Genomic DNA, 26,336 nt, shown 5'->3' on the forward strand with positions numbered 1-26,336 from the left:
CACCGTTATATAATATATTTAATATGCGTAATATGATATCTGTATGTTTAGTAATAATAATACCACGTAAAAATGTGAGAAACGTAAAAGGCTAAATAGTTAAAATGGTCCATGAGATTTGCATAACACATCACTTTGGTCCTTGAGATTGAAAATCAATAGAATGGTCCCTGAGATTGTCCACCATCTATCATTTTGATCATTCCGTTAAAAACTCCGTTGAGTGTACCGGTGACTTTGGCCGGAAATTTGGGCAATTTTTAAAGCTTCGTAACTCAATCATTTCTTAACCAAATTCGACCCATAATGTATCAAAACGAAGGTGGGAAAGTGTAGAACAAGATTATATCCATTTGGAGGCCCAATGGTTGCCGGAGATGGCCAGAAAATAGCCTCAAAGGTGATTGGTATGCGGGAAAACTGAAAAACTCGCCGGAAACTGGATAAACTTTAAACGTTCATAACTTCTTTAATACTCAATGAAATTGAGTGATTCAAAAATAAAAATCATACTTCTCGACGAGATAAAGAGCATGGTATCTTTCTAGATGACTAACTCGCAGTGGTTTGGCCGGAAAACGGCTCAAAAGTGACTAACTAGAAAATGGTTAGCCACTTTCGAGCCGTTTTCCGGCCAAACTATAGTGAGTTAGCGATCAATAAAGATACAATTCCCTTGGTCTCGTCGAGAAGTATAATTTTCATTTTTGAATCACGATTTCATTGAGTATTGAAGAAGTTATGAACGTTTAAAGTTTACTTAGTTTCCGGCGAGTTTTCCAGCGGACCAGTCACATTTGAGGTTATTTTTCGGCCATCTCCGGCAGCCATTGGGCTTTCAAATAGGTATAATCTTGTTCTACACTTTCTTATCTTCATTTTGATATATTATGAGTCGAATTTGATTAAGAAACGATTGAATTACGAAACTTTGAAAATTGTCCAAACTTCAGGCCAAAAGGTTCGGGACAGTTTAACGAAGTTTTTAACAGAATAACCAAAATGATGCATGGTGGACAATCTCAGGGACCATTTATATTGATTTTCAATTTCAAGAACCAAAGTGATGTGTTATGTAAATCTCAATAATCATTTTGGTTATTTAGCCAACATAAAATTACATGTTTGTTTCGTGACTTTCCTAAGAAAAAACAAAAAAAGTTAATGTGAATCTGACATAGTTCTGCCCTTTCACACAAGAGAATAAGGCCGCCACATTGCGTGCTAGAATCAATCAGTCTTTTACTTTATTTATTGGGTTAATGTAGGAGAATCAAATTATCAATCATAACATCAGCCTCAAGAAACACGTTCTGATTCGTTGTAACTTACACACGGCTTAGAATTCATCATCCAAATTAGGTTTAGGTGAGCCTGCTACTGTTTCAAATAGCTATTAATTACTTTTAAAAATTAAGTTAACGACCCTTGAATTCCTGCCCATTCCACAATTAAAAAAGTAATTATAAGTTTATCATTAATTTTGTGGATCACCATTTTATCCATAGATTTAAATAAAACTCTACTTTTTCAAAAAATTAAAAATTAAAAAATTAAAAAAAAATACTATGGATAATGGATTCTTATTTAGGTTCAAGTCCCAAAAGCAAAAAGTGCATTGTTAGTTCCAATAATTTTTCTAATACAATGGTGTCGACTCGTCTGAATATGTTTTTAAAATGATTAGAAACGTTTTTTTAGAGAAAATTTGAGTTTCAAGAGCATTTACATTTTTATTAACTATTGGTTTCAAAAATATTTTTACCATAAACATTTTCAGCTATTTTAAAAGTACTTCCAAACAATCTCTATATTAGATTAATTACAATATCCAACCACCATACACAAAGTAGCAAATTTGAATAAGTTAGAATATCACTTTGTCTAACCAAAGGAACAAAGTTATGCATGATTGTTTTCTGCGAAGCGCCATTTGCATTTATTTATTAAGAGTCGGACTCTTTTTCGTTCATTGAAACGGACTCTAATTATACACACACATACATATATATATGTGTAATAATATAGATACATAGAGATATATATATAGAGAGAGAGAGAGTCAGAACCTTGGTTTTCATTTAAATCTTCCATCAATTGCCTCGGAGTTTCTTGATGTGCTTGCTGCATCTGACTTGACTTTAAGGGAGGTGTATTTAATTGTGTTAATTGTGTGCTTGCTGCAGCTAACTTGACTCTAAGGAGAATGTATCCAATTGAGATTTTAAGGGATTTAAATTCTTTTAATGAATTTAGGGATATTCAATTAAGATTTTAAATGATTATTTGAAATTCAAGGTGTATTCAATTAGAATTTTAACATAGTTTATTAAAATCCTTAGAAATCCCAGTGTATTCAATTAGGATTTTTGAAAAGTTTATAACATTCAAGGTGTATTCAATTAGAAATTGATTTTAAAGAATTTGAGAAAGTTGAGGAATTAGAGGGAATTGGAGAGATTTCGTAGTGTATTTAAAGTATCCATAAATCTCATATCTTCCCATGAGATTTCGAGAGAATTGAATCAAAATTTTATATAGAATCTTTACAAATCAATTAAACTCCATAAAAATCCATTGAAGTCTTTCAAAATCTCAATTAAATACACACCTAAGTTTTGGTGGAAAATTAAAAGTAAACGATGATGCTTCTTCTAATCAATTGATTGTTTGAATAAGTCGCCTCCCGTTGCCTAAATGTTCTTGGTCTTTATTTGTTTTTTATGACTATTTTCCACTGGGATTTCGTGCTACATTCTCGTCCTTATAGTTTATAATATTGCGGAGTTTTAAGCATTACTCAGTTTTCATAAAAAAAAAAACAAAAACAAAAAGCAAAAATCAAAAATAGAAGAGAGGAACAGCAGCTTTACATACGATTTTTAGTGGGGAGAAATTATATTTACACACCTTAAATTACTTTTCACATTTTTTTTTATTTTTTAATATTTTTCTATCAAGTGTTCATGGTGTGTAAAAAATATTAAAAAATTTAAAAAGTATGAGAAAAGTAATTTGGGGTGTATGAATATAATCTCTCTTTGGTGAAATAGCAATCTTTATTAATATTATTATTATTATTATTATTATTTTAATGAAGCTAATATTGATGTGAAGGTCGTCAAGGTGTTTTATTCATATAGCTATATATATGCAGGTTGACATTTGAACTGCTTCAGCTTTGGAGGAAGAAAGAAGAATACAGCGTTTGCCGCATTATTCAGAAGGGTTCTTCTGCAGATTCTACTTTCTGATGGGAGCAAAAAGCTCGAAAGATTCGAGTGTGAGACAGTTTTCGCACAGAGGATCAACTGCAACTTCTTCATGGAATCAGCATGGCTACTCTGAGCCATCACACCCTCCACACAACACGTATCATACACCGCAGCATCGCTACGCTCCTTCGCCGTCTTTTAACCGTGTGTCTCAGCCAGTTACAGCTCCCCAGCATCGAAGGACTTTGCATAAAAGTTACTCAAGGATTGCTGATAATTATCGTTCTTTGGATGAGGTCAGAACTTTATATATATACATGTAGCATGTTTTTGTTCTGCCCTGCTTTAAGCACATGTTGTATATAAACTACGGTCTAGTATCCCTTCAGTTATGTTTTTTATTAAAACTTTGTAACCAGTTCTATTTGCGGATAATTTCCCGAATATTAATTGACCACAGGTTACTGCTGCTCTTTCACAAGCTGGCCTAGAGTCGTCTAATCTGATAGTTGGTATTGATTTCACAAAGAGCAATGAGTGGACAGGTTTAGTCTTATCTTACTTCTAAGAATTTCTTTGGTCACAGAATATCATTTGAAGGAATAATGCAATATGCTTAAGCTTTGTTTCCACCTTTCCTTCGGGTTGTACAGGTTCGAGGTCATTTCACCGGAAAAGCTTGCATCACATTGGAAATGTTCAAAATCCTTACGAACAAGCGATCTCAATTATCGGGAAAACACTATCTGTCTTTGATGAAGATAACCTGATTCCGTGCTTTGGATTTGGAGATGGTAAACAAAGAACTGTCTTCTGCATTATTTCTACTACTATTTGGATCATGTGATTGACAACTTTCATGTGTATTCTTGTAGCATCTACGCATGACCAGGACGTCTTCAGTTTCTATGAGGACGACCAAAACTGTAATGGATTCGAGGAAGTATTGACGCGATATAGAGAGATCGTTCCCCATCTTCGACTTGCAGGTGCAGCCTCTAGTCATTACACTTAGGTTGCCAAAATGTTACTATTGCTACATAATCAATATTTGGTCCCTTGTTGCAGGACCCACATCTTTTGCACCCATTATTGAGATGGCCATGACTATTGTCGAGGAAAGCGGAGGCCAGTACCATGTCTTGCTGATCATTGCCGATGGCCAGGTAATTCGATTTTAACCTACTTTATTTCAACATGAATCGTCCAAAAAATTGAGCAAGACGATCAGAAGCAACAATCTGCAGCATCTTTCTTTGTTCAAGTATTGAATTGTTTTTTCAATCCTAGGTGACAAGAAGTGTTGATACGCATCATGGTCATCTCAGCTCACAAGAACAAAAGACAGTTGATGCAATTGTAAAAGCAAGGTAAACTTTCACAGAAACACATTATTTTACATGCTTACAGCGAATATTTTGTAGTTTGGTTTTTTCGGTTTCTGAGCTGTTTGTTTGCAGCGAGTACCCATTGTCTATAGTCTTAGTGGGAGTCGGAGATGGCCCTTGGGACATGATGAGGGAATTCGACGACAATATTCCTGCTCGAGCATTTGATAATTTTCAGGTGATCAGACACATTCTAACATCAATTAGTTCTCGAAAACATGGTTGGCTCCTAGAAGTTTGCTTGCTTGATTCTGAAGGAACCGTTGTTCTTTGTCCATGCAGTTTGTGAATTTTACCGAAATCATGTCAAGGAATGTAGATATATCCAGAAAGCAGAGAGAGTTTGCTCTTGCAGCCTTGATGGAAATACCTTCTCAGTACAAAGCAACCCTAGAGCTTGGAATATTGGGGTAAAAACTTGCAGCTTAATGTATGAACTTTTACCAGTTTTACGCAAGCATGTTAATAACATGAAAATGATTTGCCTTGAAAAACCAGAGGACGCAACGGGAGTTGTCCAAACAGGGTTCCCCTTCCTCCACCCCATAATGGTGCAGTCTCAGCAGGCAGCAACTCAAGACGTTTCAGCTCGAGCAATAGTTTTCAGCAGAGATCAGCTCCTTATGCTGGATATAACTCAGGAGCCAGCACACCTTCTCATCTAGGATATGCTGGATATAACTCAGGAGCCAGCACACCTTCTCATCCAGGATATGCTGGATATAATGCAGAAGCCAGCGCACCATCCTATACGGGATATGATAGTCAGGTATTCAAATACGTTTAAGTGAAATCAAGTTCGAGTTTGGTAATGTTTATGTAGGAAACACTACTGCTCGTAAGCCATTCTATTGGGAGTTTTTTTTGTTAAAGGCACAGCAAAACTTTCATTGAAAATTCAAGTGCTTTCTGAGCGCTTTCCGAAAAAGCACCTACTCTTTAAATACTGCAATTTGTTTATTTTCTCCTCTATATGCATTCAACTTGATCTCATTTTTTGTTTATACAGGTTTGCCCTATTTGTCTTACTAATCCAAAGGACATGGCCTTTGGATGTGGGCACCAGGTATACCATTTTCTTTGCGAAATAGCAATCTTTTCATAACCTCTGATTTATGCAAGCAAGTTACAAGTAAAGAGCTTTTTTCTCCTTCGTCCTAAGTTGTGCCTTCGTTTTTGTGTGGCAGACTTGTTGCGACTGCGGAGAAGACCTTCAGTCGTGCCCGATTTGCCGGAGCGGAATCCAAACTAGAATAAGACTCTACTAGTCATGTGTGTTTTATGCGCATCTTTGAAAAAATTTACCATGAAAGCTGGATCAAATGGTTTACAATGCTGGAAACTTATGTGACGTGCAGGAGCGGACGATCTTAGTCGATGCGTGTTCTTGCACCTTGGAAGCCTGTGTCTCATATATGAACCGCCTGATTTGTCGTGCTTGATGACCTTGTTTATAACTGTATACAAGGAATTTCAGGTTTTCTAGTGTGACAGTAGTTTTGAGATTCGAAAGAGAGTGAGTTTTTGATACTTGATGTTGAATCACTGCAATTTTTTTCCTGATTAATGATTAGATGACAGTGGTGAGATACCATTGATGTTCGGAGAGGGTTTTCTGGTATGCATCGGTGTATAGTATAACCGGGATCCTTGGCCACACATCCAACCCCCGTTCATTCACGCGATCGGGTTCATCTTCGAACCTAGTTGTTCTTTTAGTGCAGGCATGAAATGTTCTGAAATGATGGTCAGCGTCATCCCGGCATTTCCGGGATGTGGAGCAGGCTGTCTTGGTTTATTTGTTCTTGGCTCAGAACAAGATGGGGTTGCCATCAGTACAGAATCAATTCGGAAACACCCAAATTCAAATCCGATCGGAATACCGTTCAAAATTCGCAGAATGTTAGGGCAGATTATGCAAATTTCCCTCATCAAAATTCTCGTATCCTTACACTTTTCGTAACTACCAAGAATACAATTAGCTTGACTTACAATAACGGCAAAACATTCTTCAACAGATCCTCCAGGAATCACGGAAGACGGTAAACCTATAGTACATACAAATACAATCAGTAGCGGTATCCGCCGTACGAATACTGATTTGAATGTTGGTAATCAACTTCAGGAACATAGGCGTCTGATTCCAAGGACCCCAACAGGGTCCTTCCCTCAGGTTCACGATGGAATTCGTTGTCCTTTATGAACGCCTCGATTTCTGCAATGACCGAGTTCAGATTTGAATCTTGTCGTTCTTTTAGTGCCTTCAGGAAGTTGTCCGAGATGATATTCAGCATCTTCCTGAATTGGGATTTGTACTTTTTGAAGAGAGAATACCCTGCCGTCTGTTAAGGCATCGAGCCATTTAGCATAAAGATATTTGTCCTACTTTTTCTCCACAAAGAATATTTAACTTGTGTAACAACTTACATATAGGAATGCTTTAAGCGCAACAGCAGTGTATCTGTTGGCAGGGAGAGCATTTAAAAACCTCGCCATCCATGCCCAACCTTCTCTCAGGCCATGCGCATTTTCGACCCTAGAAATTTCCGTCTGCAAAAAAATACCGAGTAACTTAAAGATGCCAAGAAAACATTAAAAATCCAAGCAGCAAGATCGTAGAGCCAAACCTGAATCAGTGCCCCATACAGTTTCATATAGGATTCTAATCGTGCCAAATAATTGTCAACATTTTCAATCTTTCCTTCGTCTTCTTTGAATCCAATTGCTTTATAATAGGCCTCTTGTGATTGGAATGCTGACTGTAGTAAAAGAAATGTCGAGATGCATTTCCAGAAAAATTAAATTCCCACCTAGATAAAGAAAAACAGATATGACATCCTAATGGTTGTAGGGTTGTAGGGTGAAGGGTGGGGGTGGGGTTTAGGGGTTAGGGATTTAGTGGTTTCGGGGTTTTGGAGTTTTGGGGGTTGGGGTTTGGGTCGACCCGGTGCAACTCGACCCAGTTCAGTCAGCCCAGTTTGGTCGAGCCAGTTCGTTCGGCCCGATTTGGTCGGACCGGTTCAGTCTGGCCGGTTTGGTTTGACCCAATTCGTCCGATCCGGTTTTATGTGACCCTGTTTGATTGGATCCAATTCGGTTGGACCCGGTTCATTTAACCGGAATCAGACAGTCCAGTTTCCAGGGCCCAATAGACTCCAAATCCCATCTCCCGCACGATTTGATCTCTCTCCATTTCCCGAGTGGAGGCTATGAGCCCGATTATTTTAAAAAGATTGGAAACTGCCGGATCTCCTCTTTAAATTACAAAGGAAGGGGTGAAAATTTAATTTTGATTATACAGAAAATCATAGAAACTGGAGAGAAGGCAAACTTGTGCCGGCAGTGTGTTATTCTGATCCAGATGGGGTAAGGATCATTCAGGAACCACCCCACCCCCTTTTTCTCCCCTTCTTAAAAGAAAGGAATGAGACTTGAGATTTGAATCACCTGCGAGTAGTGTTTTGGAACTGTATAGATGCAAGCTCTGTGTAACTCGGCAAGGATAAGATCCATCGCCTGCGGAACCTGATTCAAATGTACAAAAATATCATACTAGAGAAAAGAAAAAGACGATTCATTCTGGGACATGAAACTGAGCATACTACGAAAGGAAATGGAAGTATCTTTCATTAACCCCCCACACCCCCACCCCCCGGCGGCGGTGGCGCTCTATCATCGTGCTGTACCTTTGAAGTAACAAGAACAATGACATAGCCACACGCAAAAGCAGCATTACGCGGGGTTTCACAATTGGAGACAACCTGTAATTAATTTCCAAATGTGCAAACCATTGAGCATAAACATTAGTACCAGTTCCATAAGAGGAAATATATTGTTAAAAAAACATAACGGACGCAGTCCACATGTAGAATGACTAGGAATAAAATATTTGTGGAATGATGGAGCTTCTCAAAATTGGCTCCACCTGGTCTCCAAGAAATACCCTAGAAAAATGAAATTCTGAAGTTTTCCATCAGATAGAGAATTCTGATATTCTAGATGGTAAACTCTACATTTTGTCACTGAACTCAAAAAAGTGATATTACCTTCTTTGCAAACGCTGCGATGCTGATAGATTGGGGGCAACGTGCATCATTAAAGATATTGAATAGTTCATCTGCTTTTTGTCTGAAAAAGGTACGTCTTAGAATGTAAAAAATCTCATTGCATTACGAGCAAGAATTTCAACAATAATCAATTAAGTACCTCGACATATAAAAATTCTCAGTTTTATAACAACACTACTTCAGTTATAGTTATTTTTTGAAAGAAAAGAAGATAAATGGGAAAGTTACAATAGCATGTGAACTGGATGAAGATATTTCTCTAGATAGTACATGTGCAAGACTAGGGTTTAGCAGCTGTTCCCGCATAGGCTCGGTTGTCAATATGGGAGAAGAGAAAACATATGAAGAATGGTTAATTTGCCTATAAATATCCCAACTTGGTAGCAAACATCAAGCCAGAACAGCTTTTAATGAGCCTTATGGAGAAATTTCACAAGCATAATGCACATTCCAAGTCCTCTACCAGTGAAAGTAGCTACCTCATGTGCAGCAATGCTCAATACAGTACAGCAGAATAAATATAAGATCAAACAAATGTCAACAAGCCACGTTATATAATTGAAGGCATCCTGCATCCACCTTACCTGACACTATCTTTTGTTCCTGTAATTTGGCGTATCAACTTAGAAATTTGCCTCTCAATCTTTGCAAAATCCTAACAAAAAGAAAAGACATGACATGACAAACTAACATGATGGACACAAAGGAACGTATAAAAAATAAAGTTCAAATATACATTAACATTGATCTCCACAAGTCAAGGTTCAAACAAAACCTACTATAATTTTATAAATTCTATTCGATGTCAGTAAGCGGTAGACAAATAGCAAATACAGAAGCAAAAATAATTGGTTCACAAAAAAAATAAAAAATAGAATAAAGACTTCAAAGCTCAATGTGTGCCAGCAGACCTGGTTGGAACGTAATGTCAATGCCTGGTTTTCTTCTTCTAACTGTATAAGCATTTGTAGTCTTCGCTGCTCTAACTTTAGAGCACTTTCTGCTGCCTTTATCTTACCTGCCATGACGTAGCCCAGTTAATGCATCATATGAAGGAAGATTCTTGAAGGAACCAATTGAAAGGGCAATAGACAAAACATGGGTGCCAAAAAGTTTTTTCTTTCCAATCAATCTACATCATAATACCTGCTGCTGATAGTTTTCCATTGGACTGAGCAGTTAAAGGTCCCAAATTGGCATTTATTTGAAGCCTGTTAGTTTCTTCTTGTGCCGCTCCAGAATCAGCCTTCTTCGAGATTTCAGAAGCTTCTCTTTCTGCAGCTTCTTTAGCTGCTCTGCTCTGAGCTTCCAAAGCAGCTCTTTTAGCATCCTCGTCTCTTTTTGCTTGCTCCACTCTTTTTGCCTGTATTGAGAACATTCTCTTATTATGAACTTAGTATAAATCTACCTACAGAGTGCTGCCTAGAGAAATTAAAGAATGAATAGAGGCAAAGAAAAAAAAAATAACATTGCAGATGAGTGGTATTAGCGAATCAAGATTAACTAAGATAGCTTCGCTCAGTTAATGGTTGTACATGCAAGATAATGTTCTTATACAAAAAGCATGGTGAGCCAGTTAGCGTGGAACTCTAGCTTTTAACCAAGTTCCCTAAAGTTCACTGAAACGGTTCTTACATGAAATGAAAACCTAAAATGAGTGACATAGTCTCAACGCATCAAAAATAGAAATGGTTATGTAATGCAGTAACATAATGGGGCCATTGTTTACGCAAATTAACCAACAAAACCATAAGGATATAAAAAAGGCGAAATAAAAAAAAACCTCAGCTTCAGCTCTAGCTCGTTCTTGTCTAAGTTTTTCTTCTTGGCGAGCCTTTTCCTTTCTTTTAGCTTCTTCATAAGCTGCATCATTTCTTATTTTTCTTTCTTCTATTTGAGATTTGATTTCAAGGTCCCGCTGGATAGCATTCAGGTGATTATCAAGTGCTTCTGCTCTACAGATGATCATAGTAAACTGTTAAAAATGATATATTGTGGCTAATACCAAAAAGAAATGAATAACACTTTTAATAACAATACACACACACACACACACACACACATATATCTCAACCAAGACTAGAAGAATAGATAGTCCATGAACAGAAATTTTGGAGTACCATATTAAGATGCGCTTAAAAAAATGAAATGTGCAAGCTTACATCTGGCGTTGATTTTGAGTATCAAGATTTCTTTCCATTTCCCATCTGTCTTCTCTGTACTTTTGAACCCGAACAAGTGCAGAAATAGACTTTTCCTTTTCTGTTTTCAGATCTGCCTCTAGTGCTGATATTTGGTTTCTAATAACTTCCTGTAAATTAATGAATTACAATTGTCAGCTGTAACACAAAACTTAAATCACATTATAACTTCTTCCATAACTTTTATTAATCAAAACTGTTTGGAGACAAGGGGAAGGTGGGTTTAGAAATGAGGGGCAACAACCATTTTTAAATCACAATGGACGCACAAATGTGTCAATTATACTCGAGTGCCACATATCTCAATCTACTGAGTAGACAATAATTTTCAAAAACTAGAATAAATCAAACATAAGTGAAACAACAGAGACATCACCAGTTACGTAGCTACAGACCTTCACTCTGAACTGATGTTCACGGGATAGCTCGAACAAACTACTTTCCCCCGGTTCAACCTTCTCCATCAGGTAAGGTTGGGCTTCAAGAGATGACTCGTCACTAGAGTCATCGCTATCACTGGAAGATAAAGCAAAACCACATATCAGCCTATTGTTTAATATGGGAGATGAGAATGTAATATCACTATACGACATTTGAGTCAAAAGCTTCAATAGAAATCCACAAAGACGGAAAATAACAGGAGATCTTCAATGGTTATGTCATGCTTAGCCTGGTCAAGTTCACAATAGAGAAGCGAAACAATCAAATATTGGCATTGTATGAAAGAATACAAATGGGTAATTTAATTGCACACCTGAGATAGAGGTCATCGAAATTAAACCGATTGGCACCAACGAAATTTCGATCATTATCCTCCTCATCTTCATCATCGTCAGTGCTGTCCATCTCATCCTCGAGGACGCGCATAACAAACGGGCTAGCAGAAGTTCTCCCATTACTCTTCGAGTTCGAGAAATCTCTAAACAAAGGCGCAGACCCCAAGAAAAAACTCAGACCAGCGAATAACACCGCCATTCGCGGCGGACGAATCCCAAAAACACTCAAATTAAATACGCACTCACCGCGGTTTTTCCTTTGTAAATGACCCCGAAACCTTGGAAGAGCTACTGATCTTTTGTTCCAATGCGTCTAGCTCCGACAGAAGAGATTCGAAGCTCCAATCAGGCATAGGATCAACTGAAATTCCATCGACTGTCTGGGGACAACGAAGCTCCAGCTTCAAAGCTCCCCTAAATTCATATATACCCACAAAAATTCGTAAAAAAATAAAAAAAATCAAAACATATATTCAAAAGATTAAAAGAAATGAACAGAACTTACATCGTCTAATACTCCAATTTAGAGCTTCGACGGCGAAAAACCCTAATCGGCGATATATGTGGAAATTTGAACTGAACCGCCTATTGGAGAAATCGGAACCGGTGGGTCTGAGATTTCGGGGAAGGGGTTAGAACCCCCGAATTGAACTTTCGGATTTGGGATTTACAGAGTCGGCCACTTCGCCTTCGTCTCTCGCACACTTCAAGACGGTGGCGTTTGGGTTAGGAATCGGACCGTTGGTGAGATAATGGACGACCAACCAATTATCTGCTTTTAAAATGTTTTTAGAATAATATTTACTAACGATTTCGAGGAGTAATTAAAGTGCTTTATGGAATGAGCATATAATAGGTAATTCTTACAGAAAATATTTTTAAGTATTTTTGAAACGTAAAAATATTTTCTTTAAAAACGTTTTTAGTTATTTTAAAAGAAAAACTAATGAAAAATACTTGAAAACTTTAAGTTTTAACTATAAGGCCAAGATAAAAAGTAAAATGAATAGTATCAGGATTGACTTTTGAATGTAAAAATATGATTTTTCATTAAAATAAATAGTACTGGAAATTTTTCGTCAAAGTTCCCAATTTTAAAAGCACATAATCTTGATCCCTTGACTAGGGCTGGCATTTTGAACCCGACCCGTTAAAACTAGTATTTGGGTGAGTGCTTAACGGGTTGAGTTGTTAACGGGTCACTTTGGGTCAACCCGCGAAACCCGTTAACACCCATTAAGGACTTTTGTGTAATTTCATAGTTGGAATAGAAAACCTAGCTCTCTCTCTGTTCTCTCATGTTAGAACCCGGACTAAGTGGCTGCCATTCTCTCCCTCATCTTCTTCCTCAAAGTTGGCTGCCATTCACTAAGTTCTGCCACCCTCTCTCCGGTAAGTTCCGATTCCCTTTCACCTCTTCTTCCATGGCAATTACTTTTCGTTTTTGCAGATTATATTTTTTGTCTAATTTTCTCAGTTTTTGCTTGAGCTTGGTTTGAGGTGGTACTCTTCAGATGAGCTTTGAATTAATTTGGAATTAGTTGATTTGTGTTTGATGATTTCGATTGTGATTGTGCTTTTGTTGCCAAATGGTGCTTTTTGTGTGTGATTGTACTTTCGTTCTCTTCCTTCGCAAGTTAGATAGAGAGAGATCTTCCCACTTCTCCATCCCATCACACAATCAATTGTGCTTTTGCTGTTAAAGATCTTCCCACAAATCTTAAGGTCACAATTTGCATTGAGAAGCAAGTTACTCGGTTTCAGGTCGCGGTGCAAAATATTTGCACAGTGTATGTACTTCAATCCCCGTATATATATAGTGTTTGTAGTTTTGGGTAAAAGATATGTAATTTGTGTTGGAATGCAAAATGTTAAAAAAAAAAAAAACAAAAAAAAACAAAAAAAATTGTTAACGGGTGACTTTTTAAGCTTAACGAATTAGGTTCGGATGACCCAACTCGACCCAAACTTAATAAATCCGACCCGTTTACAGGTCTGCGCTTGACTTATGCGACATAATTTTGACCCCTTGACTTACACGAAAATATCAATTTCTCCCGTAGATTTTAATGCTTCTGCAATGCACCCCTGCTCTGTGGGCCTATAACTGGGCCGTTGGTGTAGTTACATTTAGTGTTATGGGGTCTGATCCGGACGATATTTGTGGGCTTGACTATTGTCTGTCTATGCGAACACCTAACATCCCACATCGTGTAGCAAATACAGGTTGTTTTTCTCATATATGAACAACTAAGTAACATTTTTGTATCCTTATCTCTCGTTACTTCTCACATTCCAAGCAAGTAAGTATGGCTAAAGAAACAATAATGCATTTGTACCACATTTCACTTATTGCATTGCATACCATTCAATGGCGGATCTAGAATTCGAATCTTGGGTGGTCCTAGTTTTAAATGTTCAAGTTTTTTAGATAGAAGCTGAATGCAAATATATATATATATATATATATATCATGTCAAACCCTTGATGAGTGATTTCGAGAGAATTTGTCGAGTTTTGTCCACACAACTTGTTGAAATATGCCTATTAGGTATTACATCAAACACGTTGTAGGTGCAAAGGGACCTATACAAAACGCTCAGAGGGTCTTCAAAAGACCTTCACATGTACATTTCATAAAACTTCGAGTGGTCATGGGACCAACTAGGTCCCAATGTGCATCCGCTTCTAATATCACTCCCAAATAGGATAAAAAACTATAGTGTAAACACCAAGACCACATGGTTTGTCTGAATGTCTCTCACTCGTTATATCATGTCAAACCCTTTCACCTGTGATTCCTATCCTTTGTGTTTGATGTCGTATCCTCTTTGAATACTTATTTCTATAATAGAGATAGACCCTACTCATGCACGTAGAATTCCTTTGTATTTAAAGTTGGCGAATGTAGTAGTGAATGGTAAATGTGATTTGAGCGTTTAGTTGGCCAAAATAATGTCCATATCTTTGCACGTGAACTAAAATACAATGACAGAGTTATAAAATTTTCATCGGGTGGGCTAGCTTAAAGATGAAATCTTTATAAAAAAAGAAACGTGATATTGTATTTTTCACAGTATTAGCTAGCTTAAGAAAATTTTCACAAGGTGAGCCAAGAATTTTCGTTATTCAAACAAATTCAAACTTGTACATGTACATGAAGCGATGATAAAAAGAGATAGTTTGTAAATTGTATTATATAATTAAACCGAGAGAATTCGGTCCAATGACTAAATATATAGTGGGCTACATTTTATTTTCTACCGAAAGCTACCTAGGCTATAGTCTAAGGTAGCCCTTAATGTGGCTCTGCCAGTGCTAAAATAGTTATGAACAAGAAATTCCAAGAAAATTCAGTCGAAAATTTGATATCTTGAAAGGAAAGGAATATTTAAGCATTATGTGTGGCATGCCTTGCAAGTGTGTCAAAGACCAAAAAGTCCAAGCACCATTTGATACTCGTCATTCCATAAGGTAAAGGGTTTGTTGGTCTTGTTACATATTCTTGGCGTTGCTTTTGCTTCGTTAATACTTGCTCGTACGTGAAAACTTCCTATGACTTGCCGTGTTTCCAATTCCAACATCAACGGAACCGATAACGCATCAAACGTTATCTCTTTATGGCAAATAACATATATATAACATGAATAAATTTTATATTATTAACTTATTAATCACAATTTTTTCTTCAAATATAACATGAATAAATTTTATATATTAACTTATTAACCACAATTTTTTTTCAATTATACTTGGCATAATAAAATACAAGAGGCCTTTTTGACCTATCTCAACTCTTGGAGTAAAACTCAACTTTTAGATTTTAAACTCACTCGAACTTGCTCTAACCTTGGGGCTAAATATGAGTTTTAACCAAAAACTTATTTTTGGGCCAAATTTCGGCCAGGATACCACACTAAATTAGTGAGTTGGCCCACCACATGTGAATGGAAGCGGCCATCTGAAAGCCAGACGCGGAACTTCACGTGCCCCAACACCACACTGCAAGGGCAAGAGCCCACCCTTGTGGGCTTGTCGACCACAATAATGAGCCCAACGACTCTTGGGTTCAATTGGACGACACATATTCAAATGGACATTTGGTTATCCAACGTTTCATATTCAAATTTATATAATTTTTAGTTTTATATTTATGAATTCATTGAATTCAATGGCTGAGATCTAGTATGATCAAATTTAATGGTAAAAAAAGATCTAATGGCCCAAAATTAAATCCAACAGCTAAAACAATTAAAAAATTTGTTTCATAATGTTCCATGAGTTTCATGGTCTCAGTTTAGTGATTTTTCAATATTGATTGAAATCTAAATTTTTTTAAGTTAAAATGTTCATAAGGTAAATTAAGATAGTCTACATAGCTTCTTTTTTTATTTTTTGAATAAGTTACTTTTAAAAAATAGCCTAAATTTATTCTTTAATAATCTCGAGTTAAAAATTTAACCCAAAAGGGTTGGAGAAGAAAAATGTTTTTGGATTAAATTTTTTTAACCCAATGGTTGAAGATGGTTTAAGGGACGAAATTTTTTTTTTTCTTTTAAAAAAAAAAAAAAGGTATTAGTTGTGGTTGTAGGGCACATATCACATCGAAATTTAACGATCCAAACCGTTTATCTTTCAAGTTGCACCTCACATATCGTTCTTTTAAAATATTAGCTAAATTGAAAATATTTGAGACATCAAATTGAGTTTAAAGAAACTGGAGAACACTTTGTTTTATAATAAACAATGAAATTTTATAGTGATAATTATATAGACAAATAGTTAAGATTGAATTGAATTTTTACAAAAAAGAAAAAAAAGATCTATAAATAAAAACTTACAAAATAAATAGTTTGAATTGTTGAAATTTGATGTGGAAAAAGTCACCAACTAATCACTATTTTTGAATAAAATGAGAATTCTTTACCTTATAAGTCCTGATAAAATATATAAAGCCTTTGTAATAATTGATTATCTTTCTTAAATTTGTACTACATGAGTGCGGTGGGCCTTTGAATCATAGTATATAAATTGAAGATTGAGTTCCCATATATTTTCAACAATCCTCCTTCCGAGTTCCAACCATGGCAAAGCCAGTCATCTCACTCTTCTCCTTCCTCTCGATCGTTTCCCTTCTCACACTCGCGCCTGCAGCCTCGGCTCTCCCACTCTCCACCTCCTCCCGATGGATCGTCGACGAGAGCGGGCAGCGCGTGAAGCTGGCGTGCGTGAACTGGGCGTCGCATCTCGACGCCGTCGTCGCCGAAGGCCTCAGCAAGCAGCCGGTGGATGCAATCGCCAAGCGAATCGCGTCGCTGGGATTCAACTGCGTCAGGCTGACGTGGCCGCTTCTCCTGGCCACGAATGAAACGCTGGCAGCTGTCACTGTTCGGCAGTCGTTTCAGAGCCTCGGCCTTCTCGATTCCATTTCCGGTATCCAGTCCAACAATCCTGCCCTCGTCGATCTCCCCCTCTTGAAAGCTTACCAGGTACGCTGTGATTTTCCCGGGAAACAAACAGAAAAAAAAAGGAAAAGAAAATATGCTGGTTATTTTATTTATTTTGCTTAATCATGATATGCTGCATGGACCCCACAATCATGCGTAGGATTAGGTATTCTCTTAAGTTAATTTCATGGATTGGCTTAAGCTAAAGCTATGAGGATAACTTCCCAGTGAAGACACGTTAGTCATGATCATCAAACTTTAATGAGTTCTTTTGTCAACATGATCGACGGCTTATATTGTTTACACGTAAGAGTATCATGTGATAAATATTTGGTGTGTACGGAATTACCCATCGATGTCAGTCCGTCCCTACCCAGGTACCAAATTTTCAACTCTGTGGTTTCAATTATTATTGTTTTAGTCTATGGCGGCAATATCAAGAGTGATTTTTGTTTTACTAAATCAAATTAAATTACACAGTAATTTGGTTGATGGTGACCCTAATTATACACCGCCATTGTACCTGCCATTTAGTAAATGCATAATTCAATTTTGTTTTTTGCTGGAGCTCAACAGAGGATTCCCCGGAGTTTTTTTTGTTTAACTATCGATATATTACTAATTTATGTGTAAAATATTATATTTTAGAATATACTTAATACAACTAAAGTATGATTTTATGTCCTTCTAGTTTGGGATAAGATGCACTTTAGTAAAGGAGAAAATTTCTCTCATTATATATCACACATGCTAATTTTATCAGATAAAGACTCGTTGGATGTGTTGTTAAAATGACTGAAACCGTTTTTGATGAAAACGTTTTTAGAATCAATCTTTAGTAAAGATGCAAATAAATTCTGGAGAAACACTTAAAGTGCTTCTTGGAAGAAGCATGTAACAGGGACATTTTGCAGAAGCATTTAAGTGCTTTTAGAACCCAAAAATATTTTCTTTAAAAGCGCTTTCGGTTACTTGAAAAGCGCATTCAAACGAGTTCTAAATTGACAATTAAGTTGTTGTCCTTAAATTGCAAGAATTAATACACCACAAAGACTTAAGTCGTGAAAATTGAAATTACAAGGACTAAAGTGGAGTACTACAAGCATCAAAACCATGCCGGCATGTTATGAACCGAAATTTTTCTCAGCCATGCGAAATACGATTAGGGCCCATGGTGGGCTGGATAGAATTGGGCATTAGACATAACATTGGATTGGTAAAGACCTGGAAGACATGACTTGTAACTCATGTATGAGGATATGTTACTGTATTATGGATTCATAACCTATCATGTGCACTCCTATCCATCTCACATTTTGACACAACAAACAATAGACTGGACCAAAGTCTATTTTAATTGATCACAACCTACCTCATCTAGCACACTAAACGGGGCCATAGGTTTTAGATGACATGGTTTTATAAGTTTTTAGAGTGACAATAAGGACTCCCTCATAATTTACTATTTCTAATATTCATAAAAGATAATGACTGGTTTATTTTCATATGTTTAGGCAGTAGTTTCTAGTCTTGGGAGCAACAATGTGATGGTTATACTTGATAATCACTTAAGCAATCCTGGGTGGTGTTGCAACAACAACGACGACAGTGGTTTCTTTGGTGACAAGTATTTCAACCCGGACCTTTGGATCACTGGCCTAACTCGAATGGCCACATTGTTCAAAGGCGTCAGTAATGTGGTGGGCATGAGCTTGAGGAATGAGCTGCGAGGCCCCAAACAGAATGTTGACGACTGGTACAAGTAAGTGCGTCATTTCATTTCCAGCTGAAAATGAATTCACGTATTATAACATAAGTGAATAAGTTATCCCACATGGTTCACATGGCATTTTTGTAACATCAATACATAACCTAGGGCTATATCTATCTTACCTGGATTATTTTGGCTAACCTATTTGGTTTATATTTAATAGTGTAGATAGTGGGTTTTTCCCTAGTACAGCATAATTGATGTCTTTCTTTATGCATACGACTGATCAAAACGAATTAATGGTAATTACTTGTAACTTGTATGAAATACCCGTTGTTTAGGTACATGCAAAGAGGAGCTGAGGCGGTGCACTCGGCAAACGCAGACGTGCTTGTCATTCTCTCTGGCTTGAGTTTTGACACGGACTTATCTTTCCTCGCCAAACGACCCGTGAGCCTCACATTTGCCGGGAAAACAGTATTTGAAGTGCACTGGTATGGATTTTCAGATGGGCAGGCGTGGAAGAACGGCAATCCCAACCAAGTGTGCGGCCAAGTATACAATAACGTGAAGAGAAAGTCAGGATTTTTGCTTGACAATGGGTTCCCATTGTTTGTGAGTGAGTTTGGGGTGGACCACAGGGGCACCAATGTAAATGACAACAGGTACTTAAACTGCTTCATGGCTGCTGCTGCTGAATTTGATGTGGATTTTGCTCTGTGGACCCTGGTTGGGAGTTATTATTTAAGGCAAGGGGTGGTGGGTATGGAAGAGTATTATGGAATCTTGAACTGGGATTGGAGCGATATCAGGAATTCAAGCCTAACTCAGAGACTCTCTGTCCTCCAATCTCCTTTGCAAGGTAATACCGTGTTTCAATTTCCTCGTTTAATTTTGCTAGGGTAAGACGCATGTGATTTCTAATGGTTAATTAGATGTGGACCTTGCTCGCCCACATGGGCCACTGGTGCAGCACATAATCTTTGTTTCATTGAAGAGTTTTGAACCATATATTTCATTTTTGGAGGGTTGACGCTAATTTGCTTGTGGCAAACATGGGTGTAGAATATCGCTTGTGTCGGAGAGGTTTATTATGTGTTTGTGTTGATTGCAGGGCCAGGCTTAGCTCAATCCAGGATGCATAAAATCATTTTCCATCCAGCCACAGGCCTGTGCGTCCTAAAAGTCGGATTCATTGGCCCTTTGAAGTTAGGTCCATGTTCTCAGTCTGGAGCCTGGACCTATTCAACGAGGAAGGTCCTAACGCTGAAAGGAACGTATTTCTGCATACAAGCTGATGGACTGAATAAGCGGGCAGCAGTGGGGATACTTTGCACGACCAGGAATTCGCAATGGGATATCATTTCGGATTCTAAGTTGCACCTCCAATCTAAGACCATGGATGGTACCGACGTTTGCCTTGACGTGGACTCCAGCAATACCGTTTTCACAAATTCCTGCAACTGCTTGAGCAGAGATAGTTCGTGCGACCCGGGAAGCCAGTGGTTCAAACTTGTCGACAGCACGATAAATTCGTCACCTAAAAGCCCCATGCTCGAGCTCAACTCAGTCGTGCAAATGATTGAGGCAACTAGCTAGTGGCTGAAGCTACTGAACAAGGGACTGGCAATCATAGGAAAGAAAGTGTAGGCTCCTTAATATTTCTATACAAAATATCAAATGACGCAATTATATATATGTATGTGTGTGTAAAGAAATAAATATTTGGTCATGGCAGATTAAGAAATTAAGTACGGAGTAGGGTTGATCAAGTAATTAAGGCTGCTTTGTAAAATTATGTGATCCATTATTAGTTGGTGTAAAATCATGATTGGAAAGTAATGTAATTCTAAAGTTAGGGTTTGCTTTGGATATCAAAGATCATGTTTGCTAGACAAGTAAGAAGGAAAATATATAACGATGATTGTAATTTGTTTTGTCAAATTTACGACGTGAGTTTGTCAAAGCATAGATAATATTTGCATTCATTCCGTGTGTGGAGCAACATGTCCATCCTTGTTGAATAAGGTATTTTCAACATAAACTTTTATAATCAAAATCATTGAATTTCTTAAGCATCGTTTAACAATCATTGCTATAAAAATCATTCAAATCAGAATTTTTTTAGTCGTCTAACTGTATCAAATAAATATATCTAATGACACAAATATATGTTTGTAAAACATAAATTGTTCATGGATTAATTACAAGCTAGGGTTTGATCATGTAAAATTGGTGATTTGAAAGTAATTAGAAAAAATCATATTCCAACTGTAATTCATGCTTTATTAGGACGAGCAATTGAGAATAAAATTCTAATAATCATGCTTTATTTTGTCTTCTCCATTGTGTAACAATCGCGCTCTAATACAATATTTGCTACAGGAGTGGTCACCTAAAGTCCTAATACAGACAAATGCGGATGTAACCTATCATTCATGTCTCTTTGTGACGATTTGGGCCTGCTTTTTCGGCCTAGAATCTGCTTTTTAAAAAGTTTTAGGTTGCTAGATTGTTTGGTACAATTCCCACTTTTTACTTATTTTGAAAGTTAGCGGTGGAAAAAAGCAAACTTCACACTTACGCTTGAAAAGCAGCTGCTTTTCTTCCAACTTTTGCTCAAATCGAATTTGGAAGATGTAAAAATTGTGTTTGACTCAACTTATTTTTCATTCATCCTTAAATGTACAGTATATAGTAAATACAAGTACATTAAAAATGAAAACCTAATAAGAGGCCTAATAATGATATTTTATTCTCTATATAAAGAGAAATTCTTTAGTCCGGCAGCTGTACCATATATTCGAATTAATGAGTTGTGATGCAAATGTTGTCGAAAGTAAACTAAAGAAGCACTTCTTGGAGATCAACACCGCCATGTTTAGAATTCACCAATTCTTAATCAACTTCGACTCCTAGAAGCCCCATTCTCCAAATCAACGCAGTTGCTCGTATACTGAGGCAATTAACTTAATGACCCTTGTATAAAAACTCCTGCTACAAAGTTAATTTATATGTCTATAGTTGTATTAATAAGGACAATTTAGAATAAAGCAGGCAGAACCAAACCAAAAACATAAAAGTCCGCTTTTGCATATGGATGTCATGTTTCTCTTATTCAGAACCTAGAAAATTTTCCAAATACGAAGTTTTTAACAAGTTAATAGATACGTAGATGATATCATATTTTTAGGGTCATTTATAATTTGGAGCCATGTGCAAGGGAACTTATTGCACATGCCCAAAACCACCAGCTCCTTAATATGTCTTGCACAATATTAAATGACGCAAACATATAGTTGTAAAGAAATTACCAGCTATTTGGTCGTGGCAGATTAAGAAATTAATTACATACTAGGGTTAATCAAGTAAGGCTGCCCTGTAAAATTATGTAATTCATTAGTTGATGTAAAATTGGTGATTGGAAATTACCAAAGATCTTGTTTGTTATTCATCATCTAAAGATACTTTTAGAATTCAAATGATAGATTTTTAGTCATTTAATTGTATCAGATACTTGGACAGTTTATTGTAAATATGTTATTTGGTACATACATTGTCAACTTGCTTCATACATTTGGATGACTAAACAATTTTTCGATTCTAATGATATTTTGGAGGGATCATCCTCAAATAAAAAATAAGAAATTAAACAATTGAGTTTATGATATTTGTACAATAATAATATGTTTGTCGCAAGAGTTGAATATATACATCAAAGTTAGGTGCAAGGTATTATTCATAAATGTATATTGATAGGATTTTTACCACCTAAAAAAGTAGGTATAAAAATATCTAAAATACTTACAAGAGTAACAAGGTTATCACAATATAGTCGGCTTAAGCAAGGTCATTCTTCACAGGATTCTTAAAACAATTTCTATTTAAAACCAATTGTTAATTAATTATTTAAAACAAAGTTTCGAAAAGATTGATTTTATGTCTTAAAATTATAAAAATGAATTTAATAAAAACAATTTAAAAGGTTTGGCAAAAGGAATATAACTAAAAGAAAACAATTTTGAAAATCAATTTAAAAAGACACTAGGGTTCCGCCGTCACATTAACAATTCTATGTAGTTCCTCCCAATTACTTATGAATTGCCCATCTATATTTTGAAAGTTAGGTTTTCCTAAAGTAAGCTATATTTGGACCTCGAATCTATACGGTATATCAAACATGCAATCCGTCCGGACATTCGGATTAAATGTGAACATGAAAGACTTATTAAGCATTATGAAAACCCTTTGAAAAACCATGCAACCTTGAAGGCGTGGTGTTCACCCTAACACTATGTTTGGATGAAGAATTTATAAATTATCACATAATTTTAAATGACGGGAATTACAAATGACAGTAATTAAATTCTCGTTAATTGAAATTTCATTGTTTGGATGTTGGATACATAGAAATTACAAAAATGACAAGAATTCCAAATTTCATTGTTTGGATATTCGCTAGAATTTGTATTATATAGAGGAATACAAATTTGAATAAAAATGTTAAACGAGTTATAAATCATCAGGGTTAAAGTCATCAAACAAAAATGAGACATTAATTAAAAAATCACCAAGTCGATTCAAAATGATACATCAGCAAGACATTGGTTAATTAAAACCAGAGTCTAAATTTTTCAACAATTAACAGGTGCAATAATGTGATGAGTCTGCAATAATATGATAGAGTTGATTGAAGTAGGAAAATCCCAATAAAGCACACTTGCAAATGTCAATGAACTTTCATGACATGCAAGGCTTTTTTAAAAAAAAAACTAATATCTTACTGAAAAACACTAAAATGGAAAATATAATGAAAACAATCCTATGCGCCTCGTAAAGTAAACAATAATACCATTTTTTTTTTCTTCTCAACTGGAAGTGTCTTTAACATGAGAAATTGCTTGTCATTTTCGATCAACCAAGCATATGCTTTGATTTGTTCTTCAGTAAGATTTGGTATTGCATTTACTTCATCATATACCTTTGTTGGATCAAGCTTTTTTGTATCTGCACAAATATAGTCTTGAAAGGATGAAGCCATCCATCTTGGCAAGTGAATCTGCAATCAAATATTTAGGGGTGGTTGGTTTTCTCTTTGTATAAGGCACATCAACAAAATTTGTTGGCTTTCTCTTGCTTTGAGTCTTCTGACCATTGGCTGAAGTAGTATCATTAACAATTTCAATATCTTCTAAACCTTGCTTATCATCCAAATCAATATGATTAGGTTCATTATGCAGAGGAGCAGCTTCAACACCTGTTTCAGCACCTTCACCCGTGACTTTATCTTTGCCACACAAATCCATTATATCATCCCAATTTGGAATGACCTTCCAACAAAAACTTTCAGCACCACTATGTGACTACCAGTCAAAACATAAAAATCAAAAAGCAAACCATAAGTATAAGAATAGTTAAAAGAATATCACACACACAAAAGAAAAGCAATGATTTTGTCATACCTTCACGTACTCTTGCCAGACATAGTCTTCATCTACACTTATCATCTTTTTGGTTGCATCCCAACTAAATCCACTTTGACTTAGTATATCACTCACTATTGAGAAGAACACTCTTACTATACCAATGCATGACAATGACAATAACATATATAATTGTACTGACAATAATTTTTCTTTTTTTCCCTATTTTCCTCTTCATTTATAGCACACTTTCGCTTTAACCTCGTTAGCATGTCTACAACATTAGTATTTTCCATACATGTTTGAATATATGAACAAAGATATATTGTGATATGCAACAATAGTTATGGGATATGCAACTTTTTGTTTTAACCAAAAGTTGTAGATATACATGTAGTAGACGCACAAGGTTTTTGAGGCAAGAAATTAAGAGTGAGGTTATGCAATCAAAAAACATATGAGGCAAAAGTGAACAAAAAAGAATGAGTAGCCATACAAGTTACATTTAAATCAACAGTTGGTTCGTAAAGAAAGAAAGATCTGACATTAGTATCATGAGAGTAATTCCTTCTTTCAATTACTGCTTTGGTGGCTTAACAAAATAATCACATTCAATCTTGGCTGTTGTTAACCTTCAAAAGAACATTTGTAATAAGGAACTTCTAACCTAATACCAAAGGCCATCAAAAACTAAAAATGGAGGACTGCTAGATTATGTTTTCTTTTCTTCTAGTGAAGGAAACAATTCAAGGGAAGAGCCAATAATGTGTATCCCCTTACCCACCACCACCAAAAATCTTCCCTTTTTCCCAAACAATGTTACAGACCCAAAAACCTTCCCCCTTTCCTAGATAAGGTTACATACCCAATACACAATTCAATCGGGGAAAAAAACCTAATAAGCGCACCAAGCGTATGACTATCAGCAAAATTCACAATTGCTATAACAAGTATACCCAAAAAGCTTAAAATAATTCAAGAAAGAAGAGAGAAGAGGTTGACCTAGAACGAAGGAAGAAGATGAAGCACGAGCGAGAATCCCTTCGAAGATTGGAGAGTTAACAGAGTGAAGATGCAACCCTTTTATTGTGAACTTTGGTGCTAATCATCCCAGTTTGACGCCCTAATCATGAAATTTCAAATTTGGTGCGTGCAAGATTTCCAGCTGATGAATTTGGGATTCTCGTCGTTGTTGGAATTGTGAAATTCCACCTATTTAGACGGAAATTAAACTTGGAAATCTTCATCCCCAATTTCCCCTTTTTTTCTCGTAGAAATTGGCTATTCTCACGCTACAACTTCCCAAATGAGGGAAAATTGCTTTCCCATCCCAAATTCTGTATTTTAAATGAAATTATGTTTTATTTTACTATATCCAAACAGAGTGTAAGTGAACTTACAATTATTAACCACAATAAATCATAGCCAATTTCAAAGAACCTTCAGACCAAAATTGCATCAAATTACTTTTTTAAACATCCTAATGATGGCCAATCATCACAACTATTAGATAGTTTCAAACACGAAGATTAATAATTCAAAACATACATGCATAATATCATAAGTAAATTGAAAAGAACCTACATATTTTTGCAAAGCTTGTGGCCTTGCTCTAGCAAAAGGAATTAGTTACGCATAATCATACTTAAAAAGCAAAATATCATAAAGAAGAAAATGATTGAAGACACCTTGTAAAATGAAGTTGAATGGTCAAATAGCTCTCTAAGCTTAGTTTTCCAAAGTGGTGCTTAGAGGACCATAATGGCCGAATAAGCCTTATTTATACTACTATAAAGCTTCCTATGAAAGGTCTTCAAAAAACTCGGAACAAAATAATAAAACGATAACTTAAAATCACAATCTAAATCAAGGTAGGAAATTTGGCCAATTGAAAAATTCCCACATTTTTGGATCGTCATGGCCAAAACATGTTCAAAATGACTTGAATTAAAGCTTAGGATGTCCTCTGCAAGTTTGTAGAAGAACCCAAGTCCAAGAACCACATCTTGAAGCCCAAATCGCAAATGAGCCTTGCAGCTCAATCTGCCAACACTGCGTGTTGTACCAAAATTAATTTGCTGCAATCAAATACTTCGGGATAAAATTCT

At 36.2% G+C, this 26,336-nt stretch overlaps 3 protein-coding genes across 3 annotated transcripts; 2 read left to right on the forward strand and 1 right to left on the reverse strand.

Moving 5' to 3' along the window:
* Positions 1-3,099: 3,099 nt before the first annotated feature.
* Positions 3,100-6,205, forward strand: LOC103949841 (E3 ubiquitin-protein ligase RGLG5). Its single transcript, XM_048571835.1, has 11 exons — positions 3,100-3,511; positions 3,676-3,760; positions 3,869-4,009; positions 4,091-4,204; positions 4,284-4,381; positions 4,506-4,585; positions 4,676-4,781; positions 4,886-5,013; positions 5,102-5,372; positions 5,613-5,669; positions 5,791-6,205. Exons 1-11 carry the CDS (start codon positions 3,254-3,256, stop codon positions 5,869-5,871), a joined length of 1,419 nt encoding a protein of 472 aa, XP_048427792.1. The 5' UTR covers positions 3,100-3,253; the 3' UTR covers positions 5,872-6,205.
* Positions 6,206-6,495: 290 nt separating this feature from the next.
* Positions 6,496-12,401, reverse strand: LOC125471452 (mRNA export factor GLE1). Its single transcript, XM_048571831.1, has 15 exons — positions 12,153-12,401; positions 11,894-12,061; positions 11,626-11,790; positions 11,267-11,387; positions 10,833-10,981; positions 10,454-10,625; positions 9,817-10,033; positions 9,582-9,688; positions 9,255-9,325; positions 8,650-8,731; positions 8,290-8,364; positions 8,051-8,128; positions 7,231-7,362; positions 7,031-7,153; positions 6,496-6,945 (listed from the first exon to the last, which is right to left on the reverse strand). Coding segments are annotated over exons 1-15 (1,935 nt in total). The 5' UTR covers positions 12,155-12,401; the 3' UTR covers positions 6,496-6,672.
* Positions 12,402-16,699: 4,298 nt separating this feature from the next.
* On the forward strand, positions 16,700-20,677 carry LOC125471453 (glycosyl hydrolase 5 family protein-like). Its single transcript, XM_048571832.1, has 4 exons — positions 16,700-17,136; positions 18,609-18,856; positions 19,147-19,667; positions 19,920-20,677. The coding sequence occupies exons 1-4, from the start codon at positions 16,732-16,734 to the stop codon at positions 20,402-20,404; spliced, it is 1,659 nt and encodes a 552-aa protein (XP_048427789.1). The 5' UTR covers positions 16,700-16,731; the 3' UTR covers positions 20,405-20,677.
* Positions 20,678-26,336: the final 5,659 nt, after the last annotated feature.

The sequence above is a fragment of a genome, unplaced genomic scaffold (assembly GCF_019419815.1).
Source record: "Pyrus x bretschneideri cultivar Hongxiangsu unplaced genomic scaffold, Pyrus_bretschneideri_v1 Contig6, whole genome shotgun sequence".
In the NCBI taxonomy this organism is placed as follows: Eukaryota; Viridiplantae; Streptophyta; class Magnoliopsida; order Rosales; family Rosaceae; genus Pyrus; species Pyrus x bretschneideri.

Excerpts from the sequence above, each read along its gene's own strand:
- LOC125471453 (XM_048571832.1), top strand. The coding sequence starts at position 16,732 with ATGGCAAAGCCAGTCATCTCACTCTTCTCCTTCCTCTCGATCGTTTCC. Across the intron at positions 17,137-18,608 it reads CCCTCTTGAAAGCTTACCAG|GCAGTAGTTTCTAGTCTTGG; the intron begins GTACGCTGTGAT and ends TCATATGTTTAG. Across the intron at positions 19,668-19,919 it reads CCTCCAATCTCCTTTGCAAG|GGCCAGGCTTAGCTCAATCC; the intron begins GTAATACCGTGT and ends TGTTGATTGCAG.
- LOC125471452 (XM_048571831.1), bottom strand. Across the intron at positions 11,388-11,625 it reads TTCGATGACCTCTATCTCAG|TGATAGCGATGACTCTAGTG; the intron begins GTGTGCAATTAA and ends TTTATCTTCCAG. Across the intron at positions 9,689-9,816 it reads TGGAAAACTATCAGCAGCAG|GTAAGATAAAGGCAGCAGAA; the intron begins GTATTATGATGT and ends ACGTCATGGCAG.
- LOC103949841 (XM_048571835.1), top strand. The coding sequence starts at position 3,254 with ATGGGAGCAAAAAGCTCGAAAGATTCGAGTGTGAGACAGTTTTCGCAC. Across the intron at positions 3,761-3,868 it reads AAAGAGCAATGAGTGGACAG|GTTCGAGGTCATTTCACCGG; the intron begins GTTTAGTCTTAT and ends CGGGTTGTACAG. Across the intron at positions 4,586-4,675 it reads GATGCAATTGTAAAAGCAAG|CGAGTACCCATTGTCTATAG; the intron begins GTAAACTTTCAC and ends GTTTGTTTGCAG.